The sequence below is a fragment of the Bubalus bubalis genome, chromosome 1 (genome assembly GCF_019923935.1).
Source record: "Bubalus bubalis isolate 160015118507 breed Murrah chromosome 1, NDDB_SH_1, whole genome shotgun sequence".
NCBI classification, from domain to species: Eukaryota; Metazoa; Chordata; class Mammalia; order Artiodactyla; family Bovidae; genus Bubalus; species Bubalus bubalis.
In genome coordinates, this window is record NC_059157.1 from 179,462,098 (window position 1) to 179,482,479 (window position 20,382).

Genomic DNA, 20,382 nt, shown 5'->3' on the forward strand with positions numbered 1-20,382 from the left:
TGAGAACTGCTCCAGACCATTGCAAAAAGCATCCTGCATTCCCCAAGATGAAGCCATGTTGGCAGTGTCAGCTAGGCCCAGGGATTCAGGATGTAGCATAGATGGGAAGCCCTTCCCCACAGGAACATCTCCTGGGCTTTGTGGAGCCAGGAGAGCCAAGACAGAGGGGCACAAGTCACAGAAATGGGCTTCTCTGAGGTTCTCCAGCCCAGATGATTTTGGCCCAGAGAAGGGCAAGCCTGGCTAGAAGGGAATCCTATATATGAATGCCTGCTTCTTCTACAAGCACAAACCTTCTACCTTCTTCAAGGGGTGTCCCTCCTTCAGGAAGCAATCCTGGTTACCCTGGCCACTCCATCTCTCCATCCTCTAACCTCCAACAGCACCAGTCACCTGGCTGAGCCACTGAGCACTCACTTGGCTGAGCCACTGAGCACTCACTTGGCTGTACTGCTGCTCCATGTACTTGCCTCTTGCCTTTCCTTTCCCCGTGCTCGGCCTCCACCTCTGCTACTTCTGCCATGACATGCACCCCACCACTTTCCATCTCCACATGTTCAAGGTACAGTTTACCCCTAGGCTTCCTATAATACAGGTCCTTTCAACGGTGGCTCCTTGTCTGAACCATCTTTGGTCTCTCCATCCAGCCCCAGATGTGTCAGTCTTGTCTTCACAATTAGATCTGGGTTCCTATGCAGCTGTTGCTTTGTGCTTGATGAGCCTGGTTTTATGTCATGGTGGCACCAGCATCAGCCTCTCCCTGAGTGACCCTGAGCAGTGTGATAGGGACACAGTCCATCAACCACTCATCCATCCATCGTTTACCAAGGGCCTTCCTTGTGCCAGGTCCTGGGCTGGATTCTGGGGGACCCTCAGAGACCCTCACCCTGCCCAGGGTCAGAAGTGATTCAGTGTCAGTTGCATCCTTGCTCATGGGCACAAGAGGTGCTTGTGAGATGTGACACGGGGCCCAGCCATGCCTATCAATTCTTGATGACGCCGCGGCAGGCCTCTACATCCTTGTCATGTGTCACCACCCCCATGATTACTGTGATCACTGATCATCATCATGCAAATACCAGGAAACGCGGCTGAAGTGCCTACATCATCCCTGGTGTTGAGAAGCCTGAGGAATCCTGCATCTGTCATCTACATTCAGAAATGAGCCAAAGTCATGACCTATGGCTTGAATGCAGCACAGACCAGTGGATCTGGGAAGCCTCTCAAGAAGCAGAGCAGGAGAGAGGTGACGGAACGCCTGGGTGCCCTACTGCTGGGCCCAGCCTGAGGCCAGGCATCCTGAGCAGTGCCACACCAGCCCTCAGAGGACAGCCTGTGACGAGGAATCACACCTTTCCCCTTAGGAAGGAAACTCCAAAAGATGCCTGTAATAAGACCACCCTGAAGAAGCAGGATATTTGGGGGTCTCTGCCTGATTTCTGCCACCACCACTACAGAGGCCCAGGTCCTTCTGCAATGCTGGGCAGGGGCAGGGCATGGACCCTCCCTTCAAACCCAGGAGTATGGCAGAGACAGGCCTGGCACTTACAGACAACACACAGGAAACAAGCACAGGGTGACACAACCCGGATGACCTGGACTGTGTCTTCCTGCAGAGGCTCACACATTCTCACGGCAGGAACCACTCTCCAGGGTTCTGACTCTGATCTAGGAATGCACGTCTTCCCTGATAACTGACAGCCATCCTCGTCGAGAAGGTCATGGACCCCTGCCCCACCTCCAGGAATGAGACCCAGCAGGCACCAACCCTCTCTGCATACCACAGCAACCACAGTGGTCAGTGAGAGTCAGGGAGAAGCTCCCCTGGAACCTCCAATCAACCATACACATGGAAAGGGGCCCAAAACAGAAAACCCAATCACACACACACACACACACACACACACACACACACACACACAAAACAGACTAAAGGTCTGAACATCATTTCATCAAAGAGTATGTATGAATGGCCAAGAAGCATGTGACAAGTACAACACTAATAAACAATGCAAATGAAAACCACGGGATGCTGTCATATACTCCCCACAATGGTTAAAATTAAAAAGATCGACAATAACAGCTGCTGGTGAGGATGCTGGTGAGGAACTCTCATATGTAGCTGACGGAACGCAGAACGTTCGAAAAACACGTTGGCAGTATCTTATAAAGATAAATTCACGCTTATCATATCATCCAGCAATTCCATGCTCAGGTATTTACACAAGAGAAACAAAAACCTATTTTTCATTTTGTGTCTTCACAAAGACACATAAACTGTGGTCCAGAGCAGGACCTCCTAGACCAGTAGCTTTATTCACAAAAGCCAAAAACTAGAAACTAGAAGAAAATAGAGATCAACTATTAAATGCATAAACCAAGTATACATATAAACCAAGCATGTATATATATATATACACACACACACACACACACATACACACACACATATGTATATGCCCATGGGGTCAAAGAATCAGACATGACCAAATGACTAGGCACAGCACATTTTTATATATATATATATATATATATATATATATATATATTCATTTGATTGAACACTACTCAGCAATAAAAAGGGCTTCCCTTATGGCTCAGCTGGTAAAGAATTCACCTGCAATGTGGGAGACCTGGGTTCGATCCCTGGGTCGGGAAGATCCCCTGGAGAAGGGAACGGCTACCCACTCCAGTATCCTGGCCTGGAGAATTCCATGGACTGTACAGTCCATGGGGTCACAAAGAGTCAGACATGACTGAGAAACTTTCACTTCCTTTCAGCAATAAAAAAGAAGGAACCACAGATGTGGGACCACAGGGATGAATCTGAAATGCAAGCACTGAGTGAATAGAAGCCGGACAGAGAAAGACAACGTATTCTGTGACTCCATTTGAATGAACTTCTAGAAAAGTCAAAACTGTAAAGGCAGAAATCAGATCAGTGCTTGCCAAAGGCCAAGGAGAGAGGGACAGAGGCAGGGGACGGCAGCAAGGGCACAGCAGGGTGATGAAAATGCTCTATATCATGTTTGTATGGGGGCTACGTGTCCACATTCATCAGTCAAGTCTCATGGCATCATACACTTAAACTTGGTGAATGTTACTGTGTGGAAATCATATCTCAAGAAAGCTTGTTTATCTAAAAAAATGGACCCAAACTCAAGAAACCATTTTCAAATCTGGGGAACTTGGGACTGATATTCACTAAGCGTGGGCTGGCACAGCCATGCTTGTTAAAATACTGAAAGCCTTCCACACTTACTGGTAAATCACCACTGCTTGAGGTTTCCAGTTACCCTCCTGTTCCCAGGCCTCCACTGGGCCCCTCAGATCAGCCCAGGACCTGACAACCAAAGGCAACAGAAGGCAGCAGAGGATCTCCTAGGCCAGCTAAGGTGGACACCATTCTGACTGGCCAGTGCCACTCCTGATAAAAGTTATGTGGAAAAACAAAAGACATCAAGTTGTGCTCTAACTCAGCAGAAGGCTGGCTAATTTCCTGCCAGGCTTATTTTGTTTAGGTCGTGCTTTCTGAACAGGGGTGCCAAGTCATTCTTGGGGGAAGGTGCAGAATGAAAAATCTTAGCCATTACAATCATCGCTGGCCCCTCAAAGGGCCTCAATATGTAAAGAGATGGACAGTCTCTCCAGGAATGCATATTTCACAGGGTATGGTACTGGGTTGTCGGGAAAAATTATCTACAAAGGCTCCCGGGAGTGAGGGGTGGGAGGACAATGAGAATAAGGCTGAGAAACACTGGTTCAGATGCAGAACAGAGACCGCCCTGACACCCCAGAGGCAGCCCAAGTGCTTGCATGGAACTCCCATCTGATGGTTTTCCCTGTGCAATGGGTGCCCATCCTCGGCACAGTGAGGTGGTGTCCTGAGCCGGAGGATACGGCCCATTATGGCAAAGCCAGTCACTCATTCTCCATCCTCTGAAAGGCTTTAAACCAACACAACTCAGCAAACTTTCCCTAGAACCCTGGCAGCCAGCAGCCAGCCTAGCCCATTAGGATGGCCTCAACCATGACCGCACACAAAGCTCTACAGGGAGCCAAGCACAAACCCAAGGATTCCCACCCCTTTCCTCTGGACAGATTTGCTCCTGGAGCCCCTAATGGCAGAAGTGCATGCAGCATTTAGGGGGCTTTCTGTGGCATGAAATGATGAAGACCACCTCCAGGTGAGCAGAAATTAAGTGCAGTCTCTGAGTCCTGCTTCGTCAGGCTCAGCTGAGCCCCCGAGTCCCTGTACAAGGCTGGCTTGTGCACTCAGACGTTATGACAATACTATAATTGTTCTTTCAGTCTTTTCCGGATATTTAATAACAACGTGAAGTGGGAGTCGCAAAGGTCAGCCCTGCTGTAGAACGAGCTTTGTTCTCATTGTCCTTTTCTGAATAGCATCTTCCATTTGCCAGCTGTTCCGTGCCAGTGAGCCCTGGTGGTGGAGGCCTGGTGCTGCTAAAAAAGTAGCACCACTGACTGGAGAGGAATATTCAGATTTGCTAACCAGTCCCCGGGCCACAGTCTAGCCACGTTATCTGCATAAATACACACACAAGCGCATGCATGCACAGACACACCAACTCACATGCACATGGGGCTTCCCCTCACTCCTCCGACCTATAGCTACAAGCCCAAGAGTGGAAAGAACGCCGACCACCAAGATCAGAGAAACGAGGTGCTGTACACATGTGGCATATTCATTCAGGCAATTACTCTTTCTGGATAGGTGAGAAATAAAAAGCTCCTAGGATTTCAGAAGAGTCATATATCTATGTTTTGGCTTTTTATATTTCTTTTTTTCATTCTTTCTTTCAGTTTATTCCTAAAGCTCACAATAGTTGGCAAATGGGAGTCACTCTTATGGTCTATGACAGCAGAGTGTCCCAAGCTCCAGCCACCCCACCTCAGCGTGTCCAGATTCCTGTCCCATCCTATCATTTCACCTCTCTGAGCCTCAGCAGCCAGGTCTACAAAATGGAACAAACCCACTGCCTGTCTGAAGACAGGACACTCATCCAACGTTGAGATCTGTGACTCTCTTCCCAAAGACCTACATCAGAGGGCAGTTTTCAGGAACATATGGACTCTTGGGAGCCTTTCAAGAACCGGGGTCTTCTTAGAGGTCTGCGTGTCAGATAGAGTAAAAGGGGAACTGCGCTGTAATTCAGAACCCATGCAATGTTGTCAGTGAATGTCTCTTGCGTCTGGGCAGGGCTCAGTTTGGGAACTCAGGTACCATAAAAGAGGGCGATGTAGCCCTGGCAGTCTGTGTCAGAGAGCAGCTTTGTACCTAATCCAGAGAGTATGATAGTTGCTAAGGAACCATTGAGATGCAAATGAACTGGCAAATACTTAGCAGCAAGATATCAGAAAAGGGTGGGGAGGAGATGCCTTGAACAAGTTAGTCAGGTGAGTGAAAGGAAAATTACTTTCTTCTGATTGGAAAAAGAAAACCACGGGTTTTCGTGCGGAGCGGCAGCACTGTGCTACCGCGTTTAAAAAGGAAAAAACCAAACTGTTCTTGTTCTGCTTGGCTGGGAGTAGAGGAAAGTTGGAGCTAAGAGCAGGGAACCTGGAAGGACAAATGGAGTCTTCCTCTGGTGAACTCTAAGCAGATTTCAGATACCTCTCTCCCAAAAGAGAAAGAGACACCTAAGGTGTGACAAAAGAAGTCTGCAAAGGACACTGAAGACCTGCCATCCTTATGCAAGTCTCAAAACCTAGTCAAAAAGTACACAGAAAACTAAATGTGCTACTGACACAAAATGGAAATTTCTGGTGAAACTAAGCCATGATTGAGAGTGGGGGAAAGTAAGGGGAAATGAGCCATCTTACCAGGTACCTATGAGTTCACATTTCTTTCCTTCTTGCTCTGCACCGAGCATTCAATTTAAATGCGATGGTTAGGTTAGGATGTTGTGGCATCTGTGTTGGAACCCAGAGATACAGTGAGAAGCATGGCTCCTCACTCATCATTTTTTCTCATCTTGCCCCCAAAAGGAGCCCTCCTTTTTCAGAGTCTAACTGAGATGCTCTGGTCTTAAACTCATTTTGCCTTCAGTCAAATACCCCTTCAGTCTGCCTGTTCATCACTTTGAGTTTGATCTTAATGCTCAGGGATAAAGAGAACATCCTCAGCCAGAGGCCGCTGGCCCAGCCATCTCCAGGTTGCCCTTCCTGGGGTCTCACTTTTCCATCACCCACAGCTTCCCCAGCGTTTCCCACAACTTCATCCAGGACCACCACAGCCACAGCCGCCTCCTTCTGCCCCGAAAGTCCATGTTCTTTCCTTCCTTGCAGACCAGCTCTCTTAGGTTCCAATGATGCCAGAAGGTTGAATGGCTATGGAAGGCTGCTGCCCCGTCCAGCACCCAATCCCACTACTTCCAGGAACAGCACCCTGACATTTCTGGGGGGAGCCAGCCCTCCCCATCTCTGGCCTGGGGGCTCGGGTGGGTCTGGGCTGCCCCTCTCCCCCCAGCTATGGGGATGGGTAATCATGCACCCCACAGCTGGCCAACGAGTGCATTTCAACATGCTGGTGACAGAGACTGGTTCATGGAGAGACTTAGGACCCAAGGGAGCCAAGGAGGCAAAACTTCCAGGGCCTCTGCTAGAGCCACTAGGAATGAGAATTCATCACTCTGCCAAAATTTCCAGAGGACATGAGTTTGAGCTGCCAGCAGCCACGTGAGTATCTGGTGGGAGAGCTGTTGGAGGATAAAGTCAAGATAAATAGCTGAGCTGATTATTCTCCATAGCCCGTCGAGGCCCATTCTCCAGCTCGTGTTGCACTCTTCTGATGCTCAGGAGACTGACTTCCATGGACCAGGCCACCTTGTCCTCTGTCTTCTTGTTGGGTTCACCCAAAAGGAGGTCCTGGCAGGCGATGAGAAAGTGGAGGAGAAAGAGTTCCAGGACTACATCGCCCCTCTCTGCCCCCATGCACTCCTCTGTCTAGGACTACAGCTTCTGCCCCCAGGGCCCTCTCCCAGTACAGCCCTGACCAGGTCCTGATGGCACCTCCCATTGCCATTTCTGGCCTTAGGGAGCTATCGCTTCCCACTATTGCCAGATTCTGGGTACACCCAATCCTGTTTGGTTCCCTTGCTGTCCTCTGCTTAGTTGCTTAGTCATGTCCGACTTTTTGTTGTCCCCATGGACTGTAGCCCACCAGGCTCCTCTGTCCATAGGGATTCTCCAGGCAAGAATATTGGAGTGGGTTGCCATGCCCTCCTCCAGGGAATCTTCCCAACCCAGGGATCGAACCCAGGTCTCCTGCATTGCAGGCAGATTCTATACTATCTGAGCCACCAGGAAAGCTCAAGAATACTGGAGTGGGTAGCCTATCCCTTCTCCAGGGGATCTTCCCCACCCAGGAATCAAATCAGGGTTTCCTGCATTGCAGGTGGATTCTTCACCAGCTGGGCTACCAGGGGAAGCCCATTTAATTCCTTTAACTCTGGTCACACCTCTAGAAAAGAGTCTCTTCACTGAACTCTCCTCAACTAACCCTTTGAGAATACCATCTGTGTTCTGCCCAGAACTTGGCTAACACAAATACAAAGCTAAGGAACAAAGAAAAGCAGACTGAGCCCTGAGACAGCCTTGGTGCCCCAGATAGTCACAACCTGAGTCCCAAAATATCCGAGAAAACAAAGGCCAGTAACCACTCCTTAACCTTTGCTCTCCTCCAGTTTAAGCTGTACATCCGTCTCTACAACTGAAGATATGGCTAACAAAACAGGTAAAGCCCTTCATGGAGAGCTCTAGTGGATTATCAGTTTTGGGTTCTCATCCCAATCCACTCCCATTTCTGTCTGACAAATGTCTACCTGTCCCCCAAGGAGGATGTGTCTCTATCCGTCTCTTACACACACAATCCTGCCTCAAATCCTTCCCACTGGAGTATGATCCTCTCCTTTGGTTTCTCCTAGCAGCTGATGTGCAACTGTTATACCACAGCTAGCAGACTGCATCACACCTCCCGTGACAGTCTGTAGTCTGCACAGCTCTGTCTCCCCCTCCAACATGTTAATCAGTGAGCTCCTGGAAAGAAAGGCTGTGTCTTCTTGAACTTCATGTTTTCAGCTTCAAGTACATTTCTCATGTAGATGCTCAGTAAATGTACTCTGTATCAGTATTTATGAACCTGGCGGCTCCCAAGTCATCAGTTCTGTCCTGCAGCTCCCATCCCCCATTGGCCTCTTGTAGAATTTGAGCTCTCACCTCTGGGAGCAGCTCGGCCCTCCTTGGACACTCTGGGATGGGGTTGTATCATCCCTTTAGGCTTGGTTCAGCCTGACTGGAAAGAACTGCATAATCAAGCCAAAACCCATCTCCCATGCAGAGTAAAGCCTAGCCTGCTTGGCAAGACCACCCTTCATGTATTCACAGAGAGGCCTTTCCTCCCTACCCTCTCCTCTCATTCTCAGGTGCCCTGAATCCATCACATCACCCTGTTTATTCCCTTCATAGTACTTTCCTGAAATTATGCTCTCCATTATTTTTCTTCTTAACAACCATCTGTCCCACCGTTAGGATGCCCCCAAGGGCTGCATCCCCCTTCATCACTCCCTGTTTTGTGCATACTGCCTGGCACATAGTAGGAAATATTTGATATTTCCTAATATCTGATAGAAGTTGAATGACTGAGACATTTCTTCTCCCCGTCCCTAACCTCCCTCAAGCTCTCTCTGCTGCTGCTGCTAAGTCATTTCAGTCATGTCCGACTCTGTGTGACCCCACAGACGGCAGCCCAGCAGGGTCCTCCATCCACGGGATTTTCCAGGCAAGAGTACTGGAGTGGGGTGCCACTGCCTTCTCCACAAGTTCTCTCTAGTTTTCTCTAAACCATTTTTCTTTTACTACTTCTCCTAGGATATTTTGGCTATCAATTGCTACATAACAGACCACTCCAAAACCCAGTCATTTTAAACATGACAAGATCTATTTTGTTCACAAATCTATAATTTGGACAGGGCTCAATGAGGAAAGCCTGTCTCTTCCCACTCAGAGTCAGCAGGAATGACTGGAAAGATGGGGGCTGCAACCATCTGAACACTCCCCTGCTCAGAAGTCTGGCATGTTATGCTGGCAGTGGGCTGGAATATGAGCTAGGGCTGTGGCTAGAACATCTACAAGTGGTCTCTCCAAGTTGCTTGTGCTTCCTCACAATATGGTGGCTGAGTCACAAGGGCAAGCATCCCTCATGTAAGAGACAGCCAAAGAAAAGCTGCAGCATCTTCTCTGAACTCACCTCCAAAGTCATGCAAGATCACTTCTGCCATAGTCTATTCATTAGAGTCAGAAGGCCAACCCATATTTAAAAAGGAGAAGAATTAGGTTTCATATTTTGATGAAAAGAGGAGAAAAACTTGCAGACACTGTAAACTCCCACAAAGGACATGATTTCGGGGAGGGGGGTGGTGTGTGTTCTGCTGATTTTCCTTTCTTTGTATTCATTAATACAACATATATTTATTGCTGTCACCTATGTGCCATATGGTGGGGATACCATGACAGTTAAGCTGGAGCCCCACCCTGCAGGGGCTCACAGAGCTATGGGGTACCCAGACAAATCAACATATAATTACGGACCAGTGTGGGCTGAGCTCCCACTGAGGGAAGCAGAGATAGGTGTGGCGGGAACCAGCTGGTGACCTCATCCAGCCGGGGGCTCGGATGAAGGCTTCCCAGAGGAGGCAGATTGTGGTAAGTTCAAAAGAATAAATTAAAGTTAGCCAAGAAAAGATCAGTGACAAACACAACACGGACACTCCAAGCAGGTACAGACTCAGAGGTGCACAGCAGCAGAAGGCTCAGTTAGGCCTCTACACATATGGCAGAAAAGAAATGGGGGATGCCCAAGGGTGTGCCCATGCGGTGGGTGTGCACCTGTGCCAGCATGGAGCAGGGAAGACGGAGCAGCAGGCCATGATGCTAGTATGGAAAGGTGGGGAAAGGAGGACCCAGACTGTAAAAGGTCTCACATGATGAAGGTGCTGGAAGAGACTCACGCATATCCTAGCCAGGATAAACCCAAACAGCATGGTATGTGGTCTGACACCCAAAGTATGGTCTGAAAGTGCCCAACATGGGCCACTGGGTGCCTGCCCACAACTCAGTGAATGTTCTGATACTAAGACCCTCTTCCTTGCCCTGAAGCTTACAGCCTGCCCCCTCACCCCCAGTTCATCCAGACCACTTGAATGCACTGCCGAAGGGCTGAGAGCATCCCTGGATGGGCCACCCTCCAGCCCCTCCCCGAGAGGTTCCTCCCTTCGTTTTAGCTCTTCCAAGCTCACCACCCGGCTCAAGCTTCAGCATCAATGAGAAAGCCAAGGGCAAAGGTCCCACCTTGATGTGCTGGAAAAATAGCGAGAGGAAAACAACAGAACAATTAACTGCGGGGCCCAGCTGTCTCTCACAGATAAGGCATTTTCTCTGTCACCCCTGTCGATGAAGCTGCCTGCTATTATTCCCAGTCCTTCTGCTCAGCCCTGTCCACAGGCGCGGCCCCGGGGGGACCAAGCACTGCCCAGTGAGACTAGGATGCTCAGGGGTTTCTCTCCCCCCTCCTCCTACACATCCATCTATGCTCAAACCTGATGCTAAACCCCTGTGTCCTCCCCTGATGTGAGTCTGCACCTGTCCAGATGGGCAGGAGCTGCCAGAGCTCTGGAAGTAACACGGCCCCAAGCCGGGTGGGGTGCACAGGGCAGAAACTGGGGCGGCTCCCAAAGGAGAACATGGGCAGCTGGCCCTCCGTCTAGAGGGCAGGCCTGTGGCGGGAGCTCCAGGAGGCCAACAGCAACCCAGTCCCCCCACACACCCCCACCACCACAGCCCGGCACAGATGCCAAGCAGCCACCATCTGAGCAGCACATCAAAGACGTGAGCCAGACGGATACGCAGCAAAGAGAAGACCACTAATGACCACAGCAGGGGTCTGACTGGTGGGAGAACATGGAAAAGGCCATGTACAAACAGGAAAATGCAAACGGAGAAGGGAAACGGTTTTCCTCTAGCTGGAGCACAGGTCAGGCAGGACCAGAGAGCAAGAAGAAAGCCTGGCCACAGGGACCAGGATACTCTCCGGTACTTTGGACAGCACCTGGCAGGACAGTGAATAAACAGCTGGTGCTTAATAAGTGCTCCCTGCTTTCATTCATGAGTAAGCAATGTTCAGTGGAAAAGGCACTGAACTTGGAGGCAGTGGCCTGAAGGGCTGTCCAACTTCAATTTGTTAAAACTTCAGTTTGAATCTTAGTTCTTATGTAACTTAACCTCTCAAAGCCTCGGCTTCCTCACCTGTAAAACGGGACAACAGATGCTTGGATATTAAGAGTATGGGATCAATCAGCACATGATAAATGGAAAAACAAAAGCTTAGTCCAGTCCTGGCTCTAGTGCTGTCAGGCTGTAGGATTTCTAGAAAGTCTCTTCCCGTCCCTAAAATCTGCCTCCAGTCCCACTCCCAACATCCAGGGCCCTAGGAACAAGACCTGTGGGCTCCCACATGCTGCAGCGGCCCCTTGATCAGTCCCAGGGACCTCAGACACGAGTGCTAGGCTAGGCCTGGGGCCCCCCGCTCCCTCACTTGCCCCTCCCCTCCTGGCTACCTGCCTCTGCCCATTTCTCTGCTCATTATCACCTCCACTGGGCGGGGGGGATAGAGAAGCAGGGCAAGGAGGTTAAATTCAAATCAGTCATTTGGTCACTTGCTGCTAGGAAGCAGGTGGAGTGAGAGGAGAGACTAGGGCCTCAGGTGCAACCTGCGGGCAGAAATGAGCCCTGGTAATTCTCGGGAAATTTCCTATATGTTTCCACGTTGGCCCAGCTCTGCTACTGAGAACTCTGGGAACCTTCAGCAGCTGCTAATTGTGTTGTCTGTGGGCGCTGGGGCTTCCCTGCCCTGGAGGAACACCTCTGCTGGGGAGGGAGTGAGAGGGCCTTTTTCACCATGTCTTCAATGTCTCTAGTAGCTGAGGATCCTGAAGACTCCATTATGGGGGTCGTTACGATATAGCGAAGGGCCCCAGATTTTCAGCTCTGAGGCTGAGTAATAAATACTCCATGCTGCCCAGGGATCAAGAGAGCGAGTGAGTAAGACACTCTTCTGAGGCTGTGGAAATGACACCTTCTCTTTCACGAAGCTAGTGGCAAATGTAAAGCCAAATTTCACTGAGCGGCACCTGGCAGATGATGTTATATGGGACCAGTGGAGACTGTGGTCCCAGTGCTGGCCAACAGGAAGTCCCAGGAGCAAAGTCTCCTTGTGGAGGCACCAGGCTCCAGCCCTTCCTGATGTCAACCAAGCTCACCCTCACTCATCTTTGAGCTGCTGTTGCAGAACCCCCGCCAGTCTATAAGGATCCACACCCCACCCACAACTAGTCAGGGTGTCACCATGCCCCAGACTTCACATTACCTACTACTGCCATCCCAAAGCTCCTAATTCTACCACTGCTTCTACCCTGGGGTTTGCCCCCACCCCAAGCCCTTTCTATCCTCTCCATCATGATGGCCGGTCCTCTAGTCTTTCAATAATGAGAAAACTGGGACACAGAGAGGGAGAGAGTGAACTAGACATCCAGTTGCTTCTTGTGTCTTAGGTCAGATGGAAAGCAGGTTTCCATTAGCAAAGAAGAACCAAGTCTACCATCCTCCAGAGCCCCAAGCACAGCATGTTCCCATCTCTCTAATCCCCAGAAGAGTCATCAACAAAAGTTAGTGAGGCAACTCAGATGTCAGGCGTCAGGGGCCTTTGATGGAGCAGGTGGCCTTGACCTGGTCACTCAATGCCCCCCCTCTGAGCACAAACACACACCTGGGGGCCCTGATTTATCGCTGCAATTTAAACAGAATCTACAGAAGGGACTGAGAAATTTCTCAGCAAAATTGTACTTTGAAATATGGACTCTCTCCCAGGGTGTTACTTTATTATTATAGTAATTTCCTCAGAAGGGCAGGCATCCGATGCTCTGTTTCTGCACCACCTTTGGAGACATGGAAATCTAACAGAAATATTCAGGTTGCTTTAGTGGCTAATGCAGAAGAGGGAGACATAAAGGGAGCTCTTCCAAGGAATGCGGACTCCTAAAATCCAGGTGTAGGGATGTGCTCTAGAAGACTGGGGGAGGGGATAAGACAGGTAAGGGTCCAGTGTGCTCCCTCCATTGCCCCTAAGATGCCTAGGGAGCCCAGGCCCATCTCCTTTAGGGGCCTTTGTCTACAATTGTTTCTTCCTTGGGAGAGCTGGCCAGGGCAAGAGGAGGAACAGAGATGCTCCCAGTCCTGCTACTAAATTCCTCATCAGAAGCCATGCCATGGTGAGGGTCCCCAGCTCTGCATCTGCACGTGTGCAGCGTGGGGTAGGTGGATCGTGGGAAAAGAGGGGCAGGAAACCTGCTCCAGCTGAAACATCGAGACCATCTGAACAGTTCACTCATCTCTTCTCCCGTGACCATGAAAACATGGAGTCCCCAGTAATCAACAGAGTACCCAGTGACCAGAGGCTGAATCAGCACTAGAATTTTTCCAGTCCGTGAATTCAGGCAGATCTGAACCTTTCTTCTCACAAAGTTCACAAAAGTGGTGAAGTGAGGTGGAGTGGTTAAGAACATTGACTGCCTGGATTCAAATGCAAACCTCTTACCAGTTTTGTGACCTTATCAAATCATTGAACCATCCTGTACCTCAATCTTCTCATCTGAAAAATGGGAGAGGAAGGTCGATAATAATATCAATCCAACAGGGTTGTCTAAGAACTAAGCAAATTAATTTACATAAAGTACCTAGAATAACACCGAGCATTAAGTGTGAGCTATTATCAGCAGTTTCCAAATATACCAGTGCCAGGCTGTCTGCATCTGCATCACTGGGGACCTTTATAATTGATAAAAATGAAGATGCCCAGGCTGTTCAGCAAGGGCAAAGTGGAGCAAGACCTGCCCAGGATTTGTTACTGCAGCTATTTTAGAGAAATTCCCCTGGGCAGAGTTTCCAGGATGCAGGATCTGCAGCAGGATCTTTTGGGAGGCCAGAATACAGTCTTTCAGAATCTATCCAGACCTGCTAAACTTTGGCAGAAAGAGCCCAAGAGTCTACAGCAAATTGCCCAGGTGGCATGAAGCTGCCTCAAGCCAAAAACCCTGCCTGAAATGACATTCCCCTCTGTTGCTTCCAAAACTGCCTCCACCCTTTGCCCACACTGGAAACCCTACACTCAAAACCTTAGGGTTTCTAAGAACTCTTAAGGACTAACTAAGATGACTGTTTTAGTTTAATAATATGAATGTATCTTTGACTTTAACAGCATCTTTATTTTTAAACTAGTTCAGGGATATCCTCATGTGTGTGTTACCTGTCTGACTTCCTAGGCTGGAGAGGGTGAGCATCACCAGCCACTGGCAGCTCTGCTCTGCCAAGCCAGAAGGTTCGGGACTGGCCAGGGCTCGGCCCAACCCCTGCAGCTGTCTACACTGCCAAGACTCTTCTCGAGAAATAGCCCGAGGCTGCGTTACTCTATCTCACCAGCATTCCACTCAATGGCTCCAGGTGTCCCTCCACAAACACTGAGTAAATGGCAACCATTTTACAATGCACAGAAAATAAAGTCAGCTAATGGATAGGACTCTCTCAAATTTACTTTTCCCTCCAGATTAAAACTTCGGTGCCTGCTACCACTTGCTGGCTCAGGATACCCAAATCAGAGGCACACATAACAAAGAAACATTAACTGAAAATGCAGAAACAGTCAATTGCTGCCTGACCTGGTAGCCTGTTGTAGGCATCCAGACTGAGGTTGGGGGTTTTCGCCACCAACCTGTGATAGACTTAACTGTGGATGGTGACCTTAGGGCCCTTGCATTTCAAGGTGCGGCATGTGTGTTCATGCACCAGCAATTCCTCCGGAGAATCCACTATTTGCTAAGTCCTGAGAAATCTACCACCAAATCAAACATTTGCACACTCAAGGGTGGCAAGTCCAGGATTTCACTCTGAGCCACACCAAAGAGCAGTTCTCCTGGGAGTGCTCTGGCTGGCCAGCCAGCGTGGCAACCAGAGGCCACCTGCATTTGTTATGGTCATTCATAGACACTGGTGCTGGGGCTAGGAGGAGGCTACAGGCTGTCAGTGATTCCAGAGCACCACCTCCAGAAGGGCCACCACGCTTAGCTCAGGAATACTCTACTCCATGGGAAAGTGTCTGCTTCCAGCCCGACACCATAGAAGGCCAGGTCTCCAGACTCCATCATGAAGGGCATGGGCCAAAGGGCAGCTCAGAGAATGCAGCCTGCAGACACCAGCAGCCCATCGACAAGCACTCAGATCCAATGTGAAAAGACATGAGCTTCAAGAGGCAGCTGTTTTTCTAGAAACAGAGAAAAGAGGCCTGGTTCTCTGTCCAGAAGTCCAGGGTACATCAGCATCCCTGCCCCCCCCCAACCCCACCCCAAGCCTGCCTGCTCCTCTCTGAAAATAAATTTAGAAAGCCTTTGCCCTGCAGGCCATCTCTCTCCAGAGCAGAGCCAAGAGCTAGATGGAAGTGGGAGGAGAGGGCGGAGAGCAGGAGCGGTGTAGGAGCGGTGTCCCTCAGCGTGGGCCTACCCCTCTCTGCAGGTTAGCCAGCTCCCTCTTCCTTCCATCGAGGCAGAGGGTCTCATAAGACACTGCCTGCTTCTGGCTAAGTGTCCCCACCTGGCCCATGGTTTCTGCTAAAGCTTTGGTCTGGCCCTGGCCTGTGCTGAGGACCTGCCCGGTCTTGGAGCTGCTTGCCATGGGTGACAAGGCCCCACTGAAATTCCATCAGAGACCCAGGACAGAAAGACCACAGGCGGACACAGAAGTGGCCAAATCCGCCAGGAGGGGCGCCCCCTGGCCACGGCAGTTTGAGAAGGATCTGCGATCTGCGTAGGCAGCTCATTGATCCACTTTTCTGATAATTATTCCTCACTCATCACAAACGAATGACTCTGGCCCCAGCCCAGCCAGGCAGGCGGGAACGCACCTCCGCGTGTGCAGAGGAGAAAATGAGCCTGCCTGTGCTCACCCGGGAGAGGCAGGAGTGAATGGTGTGTACTATCTCTGTGCACTGAGCAGGAGGCCGGGGCTGCTTTAATATTCTGCTGAATGTGGTGTTTCTTTTAACCCTTACTAGAGAGACGTTCAGCCCAGAAAGCCAGGCTCTTCTGGCTAGGCTAAAGGTAAAGTTTCTGGGCTGCGCACAGAGAAAGACCACAGGCCCCACCCTCTGGGTCGCTCCAGAACCCGCGGGTGACCGGATGGGTACACGGGGCTGGGTACCAACACCACAGCACCCTCCTTGGGGCCGCTCCAGTTCAACAGACAGGTCAAGAGAGGGTCTAGGGCGGAACTAGCACGCCGCCAGACGCCTGGGGGCTTCACATACATCTGCTCCCCAATTTCGCTCGAATACAAAATTGTAAGTGCCCTCCTTCAACGTGGAAACCCAACCCTGAAACCAGGTTCCTAAAGTGGGCACCCATCTGCTCTCCGAGCCGAGCCGCTGACCCTTCAGCGGACGCCAAGAGAGGCGGGCAGGATGCGCCGCCCCAGCGCTAGAAAGTCCAGTGTGCCCTCGACCATTGCAAATGCCCGCTCTCCCAGGTCGTCCTGACCGCTTTGGAAGTGTGCCTCGCCCACCCGGCCCTAATTCAGCCGCTCCCGCGCTTGTCCCTCAAGAAGCCAAACCAGAGTAGCCCTTGCGCGGGGCGTTGATTGCACCCCACCATGCTCCAGTCCCTGCACGACCCCAAAAGCAACCCACAAGCACAAAGACCCAGCAGCCGGAAAGGGCAGCGGCACGCGCAGGGCAGACAAAAAACCACCTTCAGAAAAGCAAGAGCGAGCTTTCTAGGCGTTAATCGCCGCACCCCCGCATCGCCACCAGAACGAACGTGGATATGGTGGTCTTCACCACCAGGCCGGGGAATCCCAGCCCCGCCCGGGGCCAAAAGGCCCCAGTTTCGCTTGGGGAAGGGCAGCGCTTTCCGGAGGGGTCGGGGCGCTGAACCACGGGGCTGTGGGGCGGATGGAGGGTTCCGCTGGGCAACCAGTAGCAGTAGAACAAGGACCCGGGCAGCCCAGCGGAGCGAGCTCCCAGCTCTGAAGGTGGCGCCGGCGCCGGGGGCCGCGCGCGAAGTCCTTCGAAGGAGTTTCACCCGCGCCGGACACGGAGACAGCGAGCGGGGCTGAGGTGTGCATTTCCCCCCGAGTTGCTTTCATCCCGGCACTAAACTCCGCTCCAGGCCGGGCTGTGTTTCCGGAGAGGGGTGCGACCGCCGCTCAGCTGCGAGGAATGGGGCGGGAGAAGAGGGCGGGTGGCGGGAGGCGGGAGTGGGGCAGGGATTTCCCACAGGGATTCGCGGGCGCCGCCGAGCGCGGAGCTCCCTGCTGCGCCAGGCGCGGTGCCCGCCGAGCGCGCTTTCCCCGCCGCGGCAGCGGAGGCACAGTCAAGGCTGAAGTAGCGGGGAGAGCAATGCTGCGCATAGGCTACCTTTCCCAGCCTAAGGGGAGACTGGGCGAGTTTAGGCAGGACCAATCACCCACCCTACCCCACCGTCGTTTTCAGGTGCAAGAGGCCACAAAGGTGTCCACGTCTCCCCGACTGACTCGGGAAGAAGGCAGCCCGCAGGCTCCCGGACGACCAAGCTGTCCCCCGAGAGTCGGGCCATCTAACTCAGCCCCTCTCATTCGGCAGCCACTTGCAGGGTACTGGGGCAGAGCATCTCCGGTCCCCGCGTGCAGCGCCAGCCTGCCAAGCCGAGTCCCGGAGCCTGCGGACCCGGAGCGGGGGAAAAGGAGAGGTGGCGCGCGGCCGCCTAAGGGCATCGGTGCCCGGGATAGAAAGGGAGCGGACAGACGCCCGCACTCCAGCGGCCGGACGGCCAGAGGCGCCCCTTCTTCCCCAACGCCTAGTTGCGCCGGAGCTAAGGAGCGTGCACCGCAATGCAGCGGGCTCCGTGTTCTCCGAGGCTGCGGGAGACCAGGGCTGCTAGGGAGCGCAGGAGCCAGGGGGCTCCGCGAACCAGCTGCGGGCGCCGAGAGCCAGCCGGGGGCGCGCGGGTGGGTGCCGCCCCAGCCCCGCGCTCAGTGGTGGCCGACGCTCTCCCACAACCTGGCCCTCGGGTCTCGGGATGAGGGCGACGCATAGCAGCCAGAGAAGCCCTGGGGATACAGCCGCCAACTTGCTCCGCGGAGGCTACGTTACCTTCCATTGCGGCCACTGCGGATGCCAGGAGGAGCAGCAGCAGGAAATCCAGGGCCATCGCCGGCCGGCGGCCCCCAGGCCGAGCCCGAGCCGAGGCGGCCGCGCGGGGAGGGCGCCGCGTCCCGGGGCGCCGCTGCGCTCCCCGCCGGTGGCTTCTCCGTATCCTTTCGCGCTCGGGCCGGGACCGGACTTCCCGGAGCGCGGCGTGGGCGTGGGCGGGAGTGTGCGCGCGTGGGGCGGTGCGGGCGCGCGTGGTTGTGGGTGTGCATGTGTGTGTGTGTGTTTATGGGAGAGGTGGGTGTGTGCGTGCCTGTGTGTAAGAGAGAGAGGGCGAGGGAGTGCGAGCCGGGTAGAGCGCGCGAGTGCGTGTGCGTCCTGGTGTCACATTGCGAGCTACATCCGAGCCTACGAGAGGACGGAGCTGGCCAGACTGACGGGGGAGGGAGCGGGATCCCCCACCATCAGCTCTCTCCCCACCCCTAACACCTCCTGTCCAATCAAGGAATCAAACCTGCAAAATTCCCCCATCCAATCAGGCGCGAGCACCTCCTTACACTGGCATTGTTAGTTTAAGAAAAACTTTTGCTTGCAAGGCTGTGCGGGAGGGCTCGGAAGGCGCTAGAAGGGGTCGGGGCTCCCCCTGGTGGTGCTCTCGGAGAACCGCACCGGCCGGCCGTAGCTCTCCACGCCCTGATTTAGGGGGCCGAGGGAAGGAACGGACTCAGGCCCTTCCCTTTACAGCCCACCAGCTTTAGGTGAGCTTTAAATAATCAAATTTTTCTTCTTTCATCTTCTCAGCAAGACTACGCTGACTACCCTGTTTAATGCAAGCCCGATGGCACACCTTATTCCTCCTATCCATAGCACTTCACCTAACATGTGGTTTTATACTTATCCTGTTTGTTGTGGGTCTCTCCTTACTAAAATGAGGTCTTCATTCTTGGGATTCGTGTGTGCTTTGTTCACTGTGGAATGGCAAGTGCCTATAACAGTGCCTGGCCCGCCAAAGGTCATGGTGTGCATCTGTTGACTGAATGAATGAGGTTCAGAGAATCTGGGGGCATCAGCCAAGTGTGCAGAGCAAGGGATATGCTTCCTATCCAGCTCCCTGCTGCTCTCCTCCCCCAAGAAGTCCCTGACTTCTCACTTACCCATGTGTTTTATGAACATCTGCTGAGGATCCCAATCCCAGAAAACAGGTCAGGTGATAATGACCAGTGGTCACATAACCCCCTAGAGGGGCGTAATGCGATAGGGACAGTGGAGAGCTCTGCAAGGTAGTGGGCAGGGGAAGGCACCCATACTGTGGGGGAAGGACTAGAAGGACTGCAGAGGGGGACAGGGCATTGGAGACAGGAGTGATTCTCCCTAGCCCAGCTTCCCCAGCTCTGCTTTCTTTAGCCGGATGGTTTAAGATCAAGGACCTGCCTGAGGCTGTAACGCTATGCTGGAGAAGTGTCCTCACTGTACCTCCCCCTCTCCAAACCTGATGATGGTCTCCTCCTTTAGGATCAGGGACGACCTGTTAGGTTACCCCTCCCCACAACAGTCACCTCTTTCCCACCAAGCCTTCCCAGATTTGTCAATGACTTGACAGTGGGCACATGTGATGGCCTCTTCCATGCTCCCTGTTCTCCTCTTACAGCGTTGCCAAATCAAGTTCTCACCCTGAAATATTTAGTCTCTCCTCTGCTTGGGACTGCCCCTATTCAGTCCTAGCCAGACTCCTATCTCCATTCTAACATTGTTTTGCTTCCCCTCTCTGACTCAGGCTACCTCCCTCTCCACTACCCTCCATCCCAGCTGCCTCGGCATCGGCCTTCACTCACTCCTGCTCCTCAACACCGTGCCAGCTGCCCTCTGTCCCATCACACTGCACCAAGTACATCCCAACGACTCTGAAGCCATCATCCCAGGAAGAACGTGCTCCCATTACCCATAGTCCTCCTAGGCCCTCAGCACTCCTGACATTAGGGACCAGTTCTCCTGGAGCTCTTGCCTCAGTTTCCACAGTGCCCACTTTCCTCCTACCTGCTTAGCACTTCTTACTGTTCCCTTTTCAGTTGTCAAGGAGGTTCGCCTGACCAGGCTCCATCCTTGGAACCTCTGCTTGCTGAGTTCCTCAGCAGCTT

The 20,382-nt window shown here is 52.3% G+C and overlaps 1 protein-coding gene across 1 annotated transcript in view; it reads right to left on the reverse strand.

Annotated features, from left to right (window-relative positions):
- EPHB1 (EPH receptor B1) overlaps positions 1 to 18,946 on the reverse strand; it is a 463,088-nt gene extending 444,142 nt beyond the window's left edge. The window contains exon 1 of the mRNA XM_025291403.3: positions 18,251 to 18,946. Within this exon, the coding sequence (XP_025147188.2) occupies positions 18,251 to 18,308 (58 nt within the window). The 5' untranslated portion in view covers positions 18,309 to 18,946. The remainder of the gene's footprint in view (positions 1 to 18,250) is intronic.
- Between the last annotated feature and the right edge of the window lie 1,436 nt (positions 18,947 to 20,382).